Source organism: Lepidochelys kempii, chromosome 3 (genome assembly GCF_965140285.1).
Source record: "Lepidochelys kempii isolate rLepKem1 chromosome 3, rLepKem1.hap1, whole genome shotgun sequence".
Lineage (NCBI taxonomy): Eukaryota > Metazoa > Chordata > Testudines > Cheloniidae > Lepidochelys > Lepidochelys kempii.
The window spans coordinates 105,703,110-105,719,727 of record NC_136382.1 but is presented as its reverse complement, the minus strand read 5'-3'; the positions used below and the strand labels follow the sequence as shown (position 1 = coordinate 105,719,727).

Below are 16,618 nucleotides of genomic sequence, written 5' to 3'. Positions count from 1 at the left end.
ACACACAATATTTTGGGAAATAGCTGACTGCAGATTAAAAAAAGCCTCTCTAACCTGAATTTTTCAATGAGCCAGAATGAGTTGTAACCCATATTTTTAAAAAGGATCCAGGGGGTTTAAAATGGCTCCAGAGGATTACAGAACAGTAAGCCTTCCTGGCAAATAGATTGAAATAATTGCTTCAGGGTTTAAGCCATCTTTTAACTATTAAAGATTAGAGTGAGACCTAATAGGAGAGGCAGGTTATCCCACATGTGCATACTGTGTGGTTCTTACACTTTCCTTTGAATGTCTGGTGCTGTCCACTATCAGAGACAGGATACTGGACTAGGTGGACCTCTTGTGTGATCCAGTAGGGCAATTCCTATGAGACAATGTCAGAAAATAATCCAGGTTTCATGACCAATACAGCTCTGCTTTTTGGCAAGAAAAAAAAAAAGTGTTTCACATTTTAGGGTTTCTTTAAAAAATAAATAAATTTTGCTTTGAAGCAAATGTCTTTTGGGATTCTTAGTGTATATTGTTCCTTTTTAATTTTCTTTTCCAGCAGATCTGTACTGTTCTTTGCCCAGTCCTAGAAATGTCCATTTTGAATCTAAAAACCTGAAGAATATCCTGCACTGGTCACCACCAGAAGAACTAGGAGAGGGAGTACTCTATAAGGTGAAGTATTTGATGTAAGTTTGCTCATTGTCTCTTTCCCCATTCTAGTAGTTTAAGTAAAGGCACCTTTATGCAAAGGCAGGGATGGAAAACTAATTTTGAGAATGAATCAGGGCTTGGAGATGTAAATAAAAATAAATGGTTGAAACTTTTTTTTGTTATTACTTAGTTTAGATGCAGTTAAAGGAAGCGTGAGGACGGAATATGTGAAGGATATAAAATAAGAGCTTATGGGGGCATTGCGGAGATATGAGACGAAGAGAGATTGTGCCATAGAGAGGCTGGCTCCAAATCATAGAAGAACTGTGTAAATTCTTAACACTTGTGCATAGGATGTGATAGTTGATGGAAGGTAGAATATGCCTGTTCTTCAAAATTTTCTAAGGGTCCAAATTTGATCTATACACTTGGAAATTAAAGGTAACTCTATTGAAATTAATGGAATTATGCTGGTGTAAAATCAATATATGTGAGATCAGAATCAGGCTTTTATCTGTGAAGGATTATATCTGACCCAGAAGGAATAAGAATGTTGCTTAGGGCCACAGTCTGGTTACCCTTACCCACCTTAAGAAGCACCGTTACCACTTGTGTATTGAGATACTATTCAATGTGAATGATGGTGGAAGAATTTGGCCCTTGAATAGTATTGATGATGGTCACAGTACTTCTGTCTTAGCCCCTGCTACTAGGTGACTTTACCTGTTCCTTACTGTAATAACTTTGTCATAACATGAAGCCAAATTCAGACCACCTGCAAGTTGCTGTACTTAAGCCTTTTGCTAAAGGCCTCCAGGAGTTGTTCTGGCAACCAGGCATAGGAGAATCCATGCCATGCCCCTTTTCCCTTGGCCTGACTTTCTGTGCTAGCAGGAGGGATAGCATAGGCTCCTTGTCCTAGAGTCACTAAGCCCTGGTCTACACTAGGAGTTGAGGTCGAATTTAGCAGCATTAAATCGATTTAACCGTGCACCTGTCCACACAACGAAGCCCTTTTTTTTAACTTAAAGGGCTCTTAAATCAATTTTCTGACTCCACCCCCGACAAGGGGATTAGCGCTGAAATCAGCTTTGCTGGGTCGAATTTGGGGTACTGTGGATGCAATTAGACGGTATTGGCCTCCGGGAGCTACCCCAGAGTGCTCCATTGTGACCGATCTGGATAGCACTTTCAACTCAGATGCACTGGCCAGGTAGACAGGAAAAGGCCCACGAACTTTTGAATTTCAATTTCCTGTTTGGCCAGCGTGGCAAGCTGCAGGTGAGTGCAGAGCTCATCAGCAGAGGTGACCATGATGGCGTCCCAGAATCACAAAAGAGCTCCAGCATGGACAGAACGGGAGGTACGGGATCTGATCGCTGTATGGGGAGAGGAATCCGTGCTATCAGAACTCCGTTCCAGTTTTCGAAATGCCAAAACATTTGTCAAAATCTCCCAGGGCATGAAGGACAGAGGCCATAACAGGGATCCGAAGCAGTGCCGCGTGAAACTGAAGGAGCTGAGGCAAGCCTATCAGAAAACCAGAGAGGCAAACGGCTGCTCCGGGACAAAGCCCCAAACATGTCACTTCTATGATGAGCTGCATGTCATTTTAGGGGGTTCAGCCACCACTACCCCAGCCGTGTTGTTTGACTCCTTCAATGGAGATGGAGACAACACGGAAGCAGGTTTTGGGGACAAGGAAGATAGCTCACAGCAAGCAAGCGGAGAAACCGGTTTTCCTGACAGCCAGGAACTGTTTCTCGCCCTGGACCTGGAGCCAGTACCCCCCAAACCCACCCAAGGCTCCCTCCCAGACCTGCCAGGTGGAGAAGGGACCTCTGGTGAGTGTACCTTTTTAAAATAGTGTACATGGTTTAAAAGCAAGCATGTTTAATGATTAATTTGCCCTGGCATTTGCGGCTCTCCTGGATGTACTCCCAAAGCCTTTGCAAAAGGTTTCTGGGGACGGCAGCCTTATGCCATCCACCATGGTAGGACACTTTACCACTCCAGGCCAGTAGCACGTACTCGGGAATCATTGTGGAACAAAGCATTGCAGTGTATGTTTGCTGGCATTCAAACAACATCCGTTCTTTATCTCTCTGTGTTATCCTCAGGAGAGTGATATCATTCGTGGTCACCTGGTTGAAATACGGTGCTTTTCGTAAGGGGACATTCAGAGGTGCCCGTTCCTGCTGGGCTGTTTGCCTGTGGCTGAACAGAAATGCTCCCCGCTGTTAGCCACGGGGAGGAAGGAGGGACTAGCCACGTGGTTGGGGGAGGCAAAATGCGACCTTGGAACGAAAGCACATGTGCTGTGTATGTAACGTTAATAGCAAGGTTTACAGTGAAAGAATGTACCCATTGTTCTATAAAATGTGACTTTTTAAATACCACTGTCCCTTTTTTTCCTCCACCAGCTGCATGTGTTTCAAGGATCACAGGATCTTCTCCTTCCCAGAGACTAGCGAAGATTAGAAGGCGAAAAAAAACGCACTCGCGATGAAATGTTCTCTGAGCTCATGGTGTCCTCCCACACTGACCGACCACAGAGGAATGCGTGGAGGCAGACAATGTCAGAGTGCAGGAAAGCACAAAATGACCAGGAGGAGAGGTGGCGGGCTGAAGCTGAAAGGTGGCGGCAGCGTGATGAGAGGAGGCAGGATTCAATGCTGAGGCTGCTGGAGGATCAAACCAATATGCTCCAGCATATGGTTGAGCTGCAGGAAAGGCAGCAGGAACACAGACAGCCGCAACAGCCCGTGTAACCAACCGCCCTCCTCCCCAAGTTCCATAGCCTCCTCACCCAGACGCCAGAGAATTGCCGAAGCAACAGAAGGCTGGCATTCAATAAGTTTTAAACTTTTAAAGTGCTGTGTGACCTTGTCCTTCCCTCCTCCACCACCCCTCCCAGTGCTTCCCTCCTCCACCACCCCTCCTGGGGTGCCTTGGCATTTATCCCCCTATTTGTGTGATGAATGAATAAAGAATGCATGAATATGAAGCAACAATGACTTTATTGCCTCTGCAAGCGATGATCGAAGGGAGGAGGGGAGGGTGGTTAGCTTACAGGGAAGTAGAGTGAACCAAGGGGCGGGGGGGGGGGGTTGCATGAAGGAGAAACAAAGAACTTTCACACTGTAGCCTGGCCAGTCATGAAATTGGTTTTCAAAGCTTCTCTGATGCGCATCGCGCCCTCCTGTGCTCTTCTAATCGCCCTGGTGTCTGGCTGCGCGTAACTAGCAGCCAGGCGATTTGCCTCAACCTCCCACGCCGCCATAAACATCTCCCCCTTACTCTCACGGTTTCGCTTTGCCAGGTTCTGGTGCTGCATATACTTCTGGATAATGTGTGTGGTGTTTAATGTGCTCCTAATTGCTGAAGTGATCTGAGCGGACTCCATGCTTGCTGTGGTATGGCATCTGCCCAGAAAAAAGGCGAGGAACGATTGTCTGCTGTTGCTCTGAAGGAGGGAGGGGCGACTGACAACATGGCTTACAGGGTTGGCTTACAGGGAATTAAAATCAGGAAAGGGGGTGGCTTTAGATCAAGGAGAAATAAAAACAACTGTCACACAGAATGGCCCCCTCAAGGATTGAACTCAAAACCCTGGGTTTAGCAGACCAATGCTCAACACACTAAGCTATCCCTCCCTCTGGTTTTTCAGGCAGGACTGAATCGCCATTAAAGTTTTCAAGGTGCCCCTAACAGACCTCACCGAAATGATTATTGGCCGTTAATTTCATGGAGGGAGGGAGGAACAAATGAATACAAAACAAATCTGGTGTATTTCTTGTTTTGATCCACTCCATCTATCTTTTACATCTTTGGCTGGCAGCAGACAGTGCAGTAGGACTGCTAGCCATCCTCATCTCCTGCCTGCTCACCATAAGATGGTACAATAGGATTGCCTGCAGGACTAAAGAGAATGATCTGGTCGAATCACTCCTAATTTAGTCCCTGCGCCCATGTCTGCCCAGGCGCTCCTGGCCGACCTTACCGAGGCGGCCAGGAGCACCTTGGACACAGTGAGGATGGTTTTCAGGCCTATTGCACCGTCTGCTGCCACAAGGCAATGGGTTGCTGCTGCTTTGTAGCAATGCAGTACCGCGTCTGCCAGTGCCCAGGAGACATACGGTGACAGTGAGCTGAGCGGGCTCCATGCTTGCCATAGTATGACGTCTGCACAGGTAACTCAGGAAAAAAGGCATGAAACGATTGTCTGCCGTTGCTTTCACAGAAGGAGGGAGGGAGGGCCTGACGACATACCCAGAACCACCCGCGATAATGTTTTTTGCCCCATCAGGCATTGGGATCTCAACCCAGAATTCCAGTGGGCAGCAGAGACTGCGGGATAGCTACCCACAGTGCAACACTCCGGAAGTCGACGCTAGCCTCGGTACTGTGGAAGCACTCCACCGAGTTAATGCACTTAGAGCATTTTGTGTGGGGACACACAATCGACTATATAAAAACAATTTCTAAAAACCGACTTCTATAAATTTTGTAGTGTAGACACACCCTTCCGTATTTAGGTGTTGTGATACTCACCAGACTACAGTCATTCTCTCTGTCTCTCTCTCTCTCCGGCCCAATGGCTCTTTAAATACGATTCCAAAGAGGAAGAGCTTCAACAGGAGAGACTTACAGAGATCCCTGTCAGAATATGCCAGAGCTCAGTGGTTAGAGAGATGGGAGACCCAAATTCAAATCCTTTCTCCCCCTCTGCCTGAGGTGGGGAATTGAACCTTACCTGGGTCTCCCACATCCCAGCTGTGTGTACTAACCACTGGGCTAAAAGTTGCAAGGCGGGCACCATAAACTCCTCCAGCAGCCAGATTTTTGAATGGGACCCAATCTGGTAGGCAGCCTCTCAAATGGGCATCTAGATGCCTAGAGGAATGTGATAGTGTGTGTGCTTAAAGGCAAAAACTTAGGTACCCAGGGAACTTTTACCCTGAAAATTGAGGCACTGAGTCAGTTTAGGCACCTACAGGGTTTGGTGGGAGTTTTGTGAATCTTAGCCTAAAACAGACTTTGGCACCTAAATCTGGCATTTAGACACCTAAGTACCTTTTTGAGTCTGGGCCTTTGTAGCTTCAGGATTCCCTCAGTGTAGTGAGATCCTCAAGTGGTTGGCTAAGCCGGGTTTCGGGAACAAAATGGCCCAACCAGACTGACAAACAGGACCCAAGGAGCAGAACTTTGTAGTCCTGTAAACAGATCTCTTTTCTGTGTTTTGCATCCAAACGATAACCCCTTAAAATAGGGATTTTGTCAGGGGAGCAATGACATACCCTTAATTACATCTCTGGAGTATAGTTCATAAGCTAGTGTGTATGTTCACTACTGCTCTCTGTTGGATGCTGGGTAAGCAATTATATTGCACTGATTTATTAAGATGTAAACCCTTAGTAATTACAACCAGCTACTGGGAAATCTCCATACAAGTGGTAGCTGCTGCCTGAGGTTTGGGAGCAGAAGGTTCCGCGTTCTGTTCTTCATGTGTGCAGTTTACCAAGTGACTACTATGTTTCTGGCCATGGTTCTTGTTCAGCTCTCTCTTTTCTCTCTCTCACGCAGATATGGCATAGGTAAATGGATTAAAAAGTCAGAATGCAAGAACATCAGTAGAACATGGTGTGATCTCTCCAATGAAACGTATAACCACGAGGACCAATACTACGCAAGTGTAAAAGCCTTTTTCAATGGCAACTGTTCCAGATGGACAGAAACTGCACGGTTCAATCCTCTCACTGATAGTAAGGAAAGACAATAAAGTCAGGGGTTCATAGCTGTGATTATATCGTGAAACATTTATTAACATTGCGTGCTCGCCGTCAAGCGCAAACGAAGGAAATTTCATAGCATGTCAAAATTGTTTTTGCTATTGGCAGAACTAGTTGGAGTGTATCTGATAAGAATTTGAGTTTCTATGCCAATTGCATATTGAGTATGTTTGGAAATATCTCTGTGTGCTGAATAATAGATGGCCAGTGTTTTCAAGTAGAGTGAAATATTACCATACCTTCAAAGCTTGCAGCAGTGCATGTACGGTTTGGAGAACACCTATTAAGAAGCAGAAATGTTCTGCATCCATAATAATACTTTTCCATTATAGCTCCTACTAACCAGGCAGCAGCCAGAATAATAACGTATAGTGCCATGTTTCTCATCTGTGCCAGACAGCCAATCTGCGTGCTCTCCAGAAATTCCCAGTTATCTAGCTCATTTTAGTAAGCTGAAATCTTATGCACATTGACATAAGTCAAGTCATGTAAATATCAAGGCTTTTTAGTCTGCTAGGCACAAGGATTCCTAACCCAAACTCCCCATCCAGTAGTATCCACACTGTTGATATTAAGGCTTAGTTACTTATCCAGATAACTGTAACTTAGAATAATTCCTTTTATATTAAGTCCCAAAAAATCTATAATGAAACTTATCATCCACTGTTTGGAAAATTTTAATATCATAATAGTCATATCAAATGTATCTTTGCTGTCTGAAATTGCTTTATGTAAGTGTATAAACATATCTTTCCAGCTAAAATTGATCCACCAGCAGTTACTGTGTCTTCCACTGAAAAATCTATATCAATAGTTTTGACTGCTCCTGAGAAATGGAAAAGAACCCCTGAAGAGGAATCTATATCTTTGTATCAAGTCTACTCTGGCCTGCAATATAATGTGTCTGTACTCAACAAAAAAACAAAGAAAAAGGTAAGCTTGAAAAGGCCGTAGAAGAGTACATGTTAAATCTTTTCACATGTTTATGGAACTTGCACTGTAAGTAATAGCATAGCCGGTTTACTTCATTTTGTTACAGGGCTTTTCATTCATCCTCTGTCCTGGTTCTTGTCACACAGCCAGAAAGCGGAAGTCCGAAGTGCAGGCAATGCACTGTTTATGGGGTTAGTTCCAAGCAAACATATCCATAGCTCGACACACCAGCAGAGTCTGTTTCCCAATGGTCTGTTCTCAGCTGTGACGCCGCAGAGCATTTGCCCCATGTCCCCCTTCCCAGCTCTGATGCCTCAGAGTCTTGCTTATGTTCCAGTTCCCCATTCCCACCTCCACCTCCTCCGGAGGCCCAAATATACCTGCAAGGCTAGCCCACAGTCCCACCCCTTTCGTACCCCATGGGAGGGGTAAGGAGTGAGGTTGTGCTTCGGTCAGGGACAGGCATTTCTTTGGTCTTTTAGTATTTTATACCTTCTCTCCCCAAGCCCCCCTTGCCCCTCCCAACTGGTTGCTTGACCTTGCCTTGAGAGAAGAGCCAGGCAGCCTTCCAGTGTATGCTCATGTATTACACTCCCACCATAACACTTTAACTGCTCTATCCCTTATTTCTTCTCATTGTACTAAAAGTCCCATCTGGTTGTGGGAAATACAACACACGGTGTCTTTGTTCTTCACAAATAGTAGTATAAGATATAAGAATATCAAAAAGTCAAACCCAAAATTCTATTTATTTAAATATAATTTTGTACATGCCTGTAAAGGCATGGCACCCACCTCTCATTAGCACCCCTTTCTGGCTAGGTGCATCTGCATTCTTTTAAACCAGTCCCAGTCCTGGTATCGGGCCATACCCCCAGTGCTTCCTCCTCAGAGAGGATTGCTTTTCCCTCTTAATCTGTTCTGGCCCTAGCTTTCCAGATGGGCCTCCTGACAGTTGAGTTCCTTCTGGGGACTTACTGCTGTCCAGTTGTAGGCCTTTCCCCAGAGGCCTATGGGGTGGGGGGACCAGGGCCCACCCACTACTCCAGGTCCCAGCCCAAGGACCCTAAGAATAGCAGCTGTGCACTACCATGTCCCTTTAGCAAAACTGCCTTCAGTTCCTTGGGCCACTTCCCTGCAGTCCCACCCTTCACCAGTGCCTTACCCTTACTCTTCTAAGCTCAGGCCCAGCAGCCAGCCAGCTCTTCCTTGCTCCTCCAGTCCATGCTACCACTGAGCTGTCTGTTGTCCTGCAGTTTCCTTTGACCAGCCAGGAGCACGGTCTACACTCCTCTAACTCCAGCCAGGAACTGTCTTGTCTCTGCCGCTGCAGCTCCTTTTTATAGGGCCCTCCTGAGCCATGATTGGCTGCTTTCCCTGCAGCCACTCTAGCCTGCTTGAAGGACCTCTCCACTGTTCTTTTCCTGGGACGAGTGTGGCGGGACCCTGAGGCCTCCCTCTGGGCCTAGTTTACCCCATCACAATGCCACACATCTGGCTGTAAAACTTATGTGATAAACAACATCCTTTGACCACCACATCTGAACATTGCCCACCAATCCATCTCACCTGATTCAATCTAACATTCCATTTCATGGAGCAGCTTCAATCAGACACATGAGAAAAGAAAAAACAATGACTTGCTATAAAAATATTTCTACCACTCCCCCACCCCCAACATGTACACACACACATACCTCTTCCAAATTACAATGCCATGAAGTGCAGGATAAGCAAATGTAGTCACTGGCAAGGTCCAATTTCTCACAGTTTTGCAGGGCTAGAAACAGGTGCATTATATCATTGGAGAGGAGAGATGCCCAACTTTCAAAGGGGATATATCTAGCTGCAAGCTCTGCAAAGTACCAAAATATTGGCCAATGATGCTATAACAATTTTATATATAGGAAAGTTATTTTTAGATCTCTTTGCCCCTGTTTTAAATGTAATCGCTATTTTTAATTTGCCTCCAAGATCAGGCACCTAGTTTAACAAGCAGAGTTTAACAAACTCTTATTCTAATTTTAAAAAAAGTATTGTAAAACTTGAATACGTGTCTTAAGCAGTCTTCCTGTAACATGTGGCACGTAGAGAATAAAGGGTGTAGTGTGAAGGTTCGATTAATACTCATTTGAGCTGTCCTGCATAATTCACCATACTACTATTACCAATCTACACTCTTTATACTACCCTATCATGACTCTTTATACTACCCTATCAGCTGCGCCGTATTAATATTATGCTGTTTCTTTAAAATGCCTGAAAGCTACAATTATTCCACAGATGAACTATGGAGAGACATTCTTAGCAGCCTTTTTTCCTCTGATGTCAGTTTGCTTTTTTAAAGCAGTGGGACTCCACCAGTGCTGTTCAATAATGGTCTGGCTTTCCAAGCCAATAGAGAAGTGAGAGGGCTTAATTCTGTTCCTATAGGTCAAAGTTAAAACTCTCATTAACTCTGGTAGAAGAAGGGTTGGCCTCAATGAGTTTACCTAACATGAAAACTAAATGTAACTTTATTGGACCTTGTTAGGATGCCCTACAGAAAGATCAATGAGATGTTTCTGGTATATCACGCTATCCATCTGAGTATATGCTAGTAGCGTTCCATTTTCTCTCCTTTCTGTAAAGGGGGAATTGGTCAGTAATGTTACAGAATATTACGTTAAATAGAAGGTAACATGCTCAGATGAGGTAATGTAAAACTAATTCTGTTTTCATTAGTGTTCAGAAAAATGGAATAATTTAAGATTCATGCTCTCGCTCACGGTAATGGTTAGAATAGTGCTCTTTCCAAGTTGTTTTTGTTTGTTTTTAATAAAATCCATCATCTGTGTTTTAGGGTAGGTGCTAAATAAAAGTTACCATGTTCTTTTTTTCTAGTGGGTCTTCTCCATTAAAAACAATACACTGCTTGTGCCCCGGTTGGAATCCAATACAGTTTACTGTGTCAGTGTACAGACATATGTTACAACACCACTTTTGCTCAGTGGATTTTCCAAAGAACATTGCATTGCTACTCTGAAAGGTATGTACAAATCTGCAACATGTGCAGAGAATGAAACTTAGATCAGAGTTTGAAACTATCACAGTTATATGTCTTGTTAAAAAAGGGACAATTCTAAGAATAGGTGCAGGTAAGAACTGCCTAGGGTGCCAAATGAAAGGGGCAGTTCTGATTTTGGAAAGTTTCCCCTTCTCTCTTCCCCCACCAGATTTTGATCTATTGTACTGATGAAGAATCTCCCAAAATGTTTTTCTCTGGCTGCAAAATACACGTGGTCCTACTCACTGGGGCTCACATGAAATAATTTCATCTGTGAACAGGCTGTTCCTCAGGGCATAAAGCTCATCACCTTCTATTCTCTTTTCCCCCGGTAGCCCTATGGTCTTTGTTGCAGTCTAATGGATTCTGGAATACGTTTGTGTGCGTGCACGTTCTCTCTTCCTCCCTCCTTACCCACCCACCTAGTCTTCAAATCCAGAGCATACAGGAATATGCCTAAACCAGTAGCAGCAGGAAACACAGCAAACTGTTCAGCTCTGCTATGTGAAGCTGGGGTCTTTGGGTAAAAAAATGCTTTATCGGAAGAAAAGGGGATCTGTATCTGAGAGAAATCAGAATTAAAACTGTTCTTTCAGTAGGCATTTTTCTCACAGTGAGGGTGAGCTAGTTCCACCAGGTTAACTAGTTCCACCTGCAAAGACAAGTGGAATTATCAAAATTTGGGCTCCGGATCAAATGTCACCATTTTCATCCCCTAGAGATGCCAAAAATCCCTGAATGCATCACACTCACATCATCCATCCAGACAGCAGCTTGACAGGTGCCTGTGACAGCTCATAATATTAAGAAGTAAATTACATAATGCAATAACTTCTGTTTTATTAACAGACCCGACAGTAGAGCAGACTATAACAATCGTATATGGATGTATTCTACCCATCATTTTAACAGGCGTCATTATCTCTATGGCAGGCTATTATGTGCACAGGTATATTCATGTCAGCAAGCAAAAGCATCCGGCTAACCTGGTAAGTGCTCCTCATTACTCACTAAGGCCCCATTCCTGCCATTTACACTGCACCTGTGCAGAGCCCCATTGAATTCACTAAGACTCCATGTGGGCGCTACAGCCTGCCTGCATGCCATATATTGCAGGATCAGTGCCTTAAGTCCCACTCATCTCAAGAAAAGAGCATAAGAACATAAGAATGGCCATACTGGGTCAGACCAAAGGTCCATTCAGCCCAGTATCCTGTCTACCGACAGTGGCCAATGCCAGGTGCCCCGGAGGGAGTGAACTTAATAGGTAATGATCTAGTGATCTCTCTCCTGCCATCCATCTCCACCCTCTGACAAACAGAGGCTAGGGACACCATTCCTTACTCATCCTGGCTAATAGCCAGTAATGGTCTTAACCTCCATGAATTTATCCAGTTCTCTTTTAAACCCTGGTATAGTCCTAGTCGTCACAACCTCCTCAGGCAAGGAGTTCCACAGGTTGACTGTGCGCTGAGTGAAGAAGAACTTCCTTTTATTTGTTTTAAACCTGCTACCCATTCATTTCATTTGGTGGCCCCTAGTTCTTATATTATGGGAACAAGTAAATAATTTTTCCTTATTCATTTTCTCCACACCACTCACGATTTTATATACCTCTATCATATCCCCCCTTAGTCACCTCTTTTCCAAGCTGAAAAGTCCTAGCCTCTTTAATCTCTCCTCATATGGGACCCATTCCAAACCCCTAATCATTTTAGTTGCCCTTTTCTGAACCTTTTCTAATGCCAGTATATCTTTTTTGAGATGAGGAGACCACATTTGTACGCAGTATTCATGTGCTGGTTGTTAATTTTTGTAAATTGTTGTAAATAATTTTTGTAAATAGTTGTAAATTCTTCTGTTTTTCTTATATTAACAGCTGTGCCTGTGTTAGGCATGACTGCCTGGCAGTCTTTCCTAAAAAGGTGCCCAAAGTTACTGAACATCAAAATGGAACTATTCTCTTAGTCTTGGAAAGGGTCATTGCTATAAGCAAGGACTAAGGTGCACTGAGGCAAATGCCATTAGTAAGCTGGCACGATTTCTATATTTACCCAGGGAGCCCTATGGAGAGGATTCAATTAGCAAAAAATTATTAATTGGATTAATTCATCACCAAATAGAGGAGAGAATTAAAAATGGAAAAAGTCAAGACCAAATTAAATAGTGATGCTCTCTTGGACTATTACTAGATATTACTCCAGTTCACTGTTTAATTATGTTTCTGGAGGATTTAGCATGTCTGCACTGGGCAGATTACTTAACTTTCAATTTTAGTGTATTTTAAAAACAGTACAGTCTCAGGTCTGTTTTTGTATGTTATTCTACTAGCATCCAACTGTACTACTAATTAGATAGCCCAAAGATGTATGTAAAAGCATTTACAAGTTTTTCCTCTTTCTTTTTATTATGTTAACAATTTTTTAAAGAAAATATCTTTAAAAGAATAGGGTGGGATGGGAGAGGTTTCATTTTTAATCCCTAAAAGAGTAACTTTGTCTTCTAGATATTGCACAGCAAGTTGCACAAACACTGATGCCCCATCATAAAGAAAATACCTTACTCAGAGTATGTCTACCCTAGAAATGCTATGGCAGCCCAGCTGCAGTAGCACTGTAGTGTAGACACGTACTACAGCGACAGGCGGGTTCTTCCATTGCTCTTCGAGAGATGGTAACTAGGTCAACAGCAGAATTCTTCCATCGACTAGCAGTGTCTACACAGGACTGAGATTGTCTTAACTACACCTCGCAGGGTGGGAAATTTTTCACAGGCCTGAGCCATATAGTTAAGCCAACCTACTTTTGTAGGTTCTCATTTGTGATGTTAATTCGCTCTCTGTGACAGAGGATGGCATGGAGGGTTTGAAGAAGGTAGAGAGAATGATGGGATTAAAGCTGAAAGAAGCCAGCCCATAGCAGGGTTAGTACTGTAGGTGCAGCATTTTACAAGAGTTCTTGCAGTGATTGTGCCTCAGGAGGGTGCAATACTTTCAAAAACCATGGGGCAGTGCAACCATTGTGCTATTTTTGGACCACCACTGTGCCACTCCTTCCGTCTTATATGGAGCCAGCTTCATCTGGGGAGACTGGACCTGGCAGTGTCACTAGCATAGGGCAGCCGTTGCACTCAGGGGAGTTCAGGGTTGCTGCTGTGGCCAGACCGCATGGAGGTACATCTTCTGCATCCTCCCGCTTTTGACATCTGGGTTAAAATCATGACGTAAGTAACAAGTGAAAATTAGTCCATATCCCAACCACCATTTGGCCACATCTGCAAACCTCCTCCCCAGGTTGAGAGTCTCCAGCCATGGGGAGGTGGAATACCCAAGATGTTTCAAGTCAGAACTGAAGAGCATTAGGAGAACTTTCTGAAATAGCTTTCGTGCTACACTACACCTTTCTCAGATTAGTGGTATTAGTCTCTCATTTTACTGAGCATTAAAGCACTACACTTACAATAAAAAAGACAGCTTCATGGTTTCTGGTTTTGGGGTGTTTTTCCCCCGGGTATATTTTATTTACAGTGGCTGCACTTAATGCATTTGAAAGGGTCTGCTGATTGGAGAGAGGCTCTTTGTACTTAAATGAGGATTGCTGGTAGACACCAGTAATCTCTCTCAAACTGGAAGAAACCTAAGTACAGCTATAATTTAACTAGTACTTTGCAATCCTGTAACATTTTCCATTGGAAGATCTTGGATCACCTTGCAAATGCTAATGAGCAAGTTATGACACACACAACTTCTGTGAGGAGTAGGTAACTAGTGATATCCCCATTTTACAAATGGAGAGATGGAGTGCATAGAAGGTGAAGTAACTTGCCCCAGGGTCACAAATGCACTCTGTGGCATAACTGAAAGTAGAACACAAATCTCTGGTCTCTCAGTCCTGTGTTTGAACCCACAACTTCCAATGTGAAGTTAAAACTGATTACTGAATGCACGGTGAACTTTTGCCTTAAGGTAGAAGCTTTCTGAATGATCCTACCAATGGACTTACAGCTCCTCTTGTCACTGCTTAAAGAGAGTGGGCCATTTTACACTTCTCCCTTCCTCTCCTCCTGAACTCTGACCAGATGGGACCTAATTGTACATTTTAAAAGTAGATGCCAAATAAGTTGCAGTTAGATGGTGTCTTTTTTTTTTTTTAAATCAAAATGTCTTTCCGTTACAGGTATTGCACTACACGGATAAACATGATGAAAGGATTTTAATCCCTTCTGAAAAAATAATGGTTAACTGCATCACTATTAATATGATGGGTGAGTACAAGACTTCCCAGGAAACCATTAATTTAATAGGCAGGACCAGCCACAGTTGCAATTCCATTCATGACGAAAGCAGAGTTGATGATAAGCCTCTGAAAAGAGCATTGGAAGTGAAAGACTCGGTTGATACTTCTGAAGATGTGAACATTTTACCTGTCTTGGAGCAATATAGTATATGCCAACATGGATTCCACTATGCTTTGGGTCAAAGGAATGAAGGGGTTGTAGAGTATGAACTTGATGTGAGGCCTGCAGACCTTTTTCCTGTGCAAAACCTAACAGAACGTGGTTTGACAGAGAAGTCTGCACCAAGAGAACTGCTAGATGAGCCACAGATCACTTTGAGGGATTTCACTGACAATAAAATGGGACAGCCATACTGTCCCCAGCTTGATGTGCAGGTTACAGACATGTGTTCGGTGCAGAAACTAAAAGAACTTAATTGGAAGGAGGAGGCTGCTGCATCAGAGGAACTACTAGATGATCCACAGACGGATTTGGGTACTGAAAAAATAGGACAGTCTTACTGTCCCCAGTTAAAAACCATAACACAGAGCCTCCAAGACCAAACTAGGACAACAGAGGTAGAAGAGGAGGATGAACAGACCATATTAGTAGATTGGGATCCTCATATTGGAAGACTTTATATACCTACTTTGTCCAGTTTTGAGAGTGATACACATGAAGAAGTATTTGAGCATGAAGTGTGTGATCAGCCTGCTAAAGAGGGGCTTTTGTCCAAACTCTATGAGAGCCAGGCGTCTGATGAGCCATCAGAAAACCAAGAACCGTATCTCCTGCAATTCAAGGAGCAATGGGGATTGCATGTAAAAATGGAAGACTGAACGGTCTTCCTTCAAGATCTTAAAATGTTAAATGTAAATTGTTGTTTATACCTTCAAAAGGTATTTATTTCATCCAAGTCATGGCTTGATTTAGCCTCAAGGCTGGATTTGTACTGGAATTATCTAATCTCTGCTATGTTGTCATATTTTTGAAGACTTGTATTGTAAAGTGGATGCTCTATAAGGATTATTCTGGTGTCTTCTTTGTGCTATACGCATTTAAAACAAATTATCTGTGCTTGAAAACATTTATTTTTAGAGAATGTTAGGAAGCTTTTCTCACTATGCACTGAATTAAATCATTAAAAAATAGGAAGGAAGCAGAGGAAGAACCTGAGGCATCTTCTGCCACAAGAATTCTAAGGGCCATGTCAGATTTACAGGGTAAAGTTCTTTCACATATTTTGGTAAAATAAGTAGACTTATTTAAAGGCCTAGTCCAGCCCCCATTGAAATCGCTTGAGAGACTGCTGTAGGCTTCCTTGGGAATTGGATCAAGCTTTAATAAACTCATTACAGCCTCTACTGTAAAATCTTACTGAGAGGTGGGGAGAAAAGGCCAATTTTTTGTGGGAATTAACAACTTCCACTGTATATTGTTTTTGAAGAAACGTTATCTACAGTAGTCATTAAATATTATAGAAGCTCTTAGAGGCCCCAAATGAGATTTGGGCCCCATTGCATTAGTGTTGTACTGATACTTAGTAAAAGAGGGTCCGTACACCAAAATGTTTACAATCTAAACCAAGGTGGAAAAACAGAAATATTGTTGCCTGACCACCCACGCCCAATCGCTACACCAATCTCTGTCAATGCAGTAGCAGTAAATTATTGGTGACACTTTTAACATCTTCAAGGAAAGTGCATATATTACCCTTAAACATTCTAATTACCCTAAATCAATCTTATTAAAATAGGCTAGGTGCTTTTATCAAGCCAAAATAATCAGCAACAAAATAAAGACTTTCACGTGAAAGCCTAGTTCCAGCTACAGGGAGTCACTGGAGTTAACTAACTGAATAGGAGCGCCAAGTGAAATGTTGTAAATTAAAAAAATCAGTGCATTCCTCAGACAGATAAGCGGGGAACAT

General features: G+C 43.2%; 1 protein-coding gene across 2 annotated transcripts in view; it reads left to right on the top strand.

The window, feature by feature from the left end:
- Positions 1–15,696, top strand: part of IL20RA (interleukin 20 receptor subunit alpha) — a 36,698-nt gene extending 21,002 nt beyond the window's left edge. Inside the window, exons 2-7 of one of the 2 annotated variants that reach the window (XM_073335214.2) lie at positions 551–677; positions 6,229–6,407; positions 7,192–7,367; positions 10,251–10,395; positions 11,263–11,402; positions 14,589–15,696. In XM_073335214.2, the coding sequence (XP_073191315.1) occupies positions 551–677; positions 6,229–6,407; positions 7,192–7,367; positions 10,251–10,395; positions 11,263–11,402; positions 14,589–15,527 (1,706 nt within the window). In that variant the 3' untranslated portion in view covers positions 15,528–15,696. Of the gene's footprint in view, positions 1–547; positions 678–6,228; positions 6,408–7,191; positions 7,368–10,250; positions 10,396–11,262; positions 11,403–14,588 lie in introns of both variants that reach the window. The other variant, XM_073335213.2, reaches the window with a different exon arrangement.
- Positions 15,697–16,618: the final 922 nt, after the last annotated feature.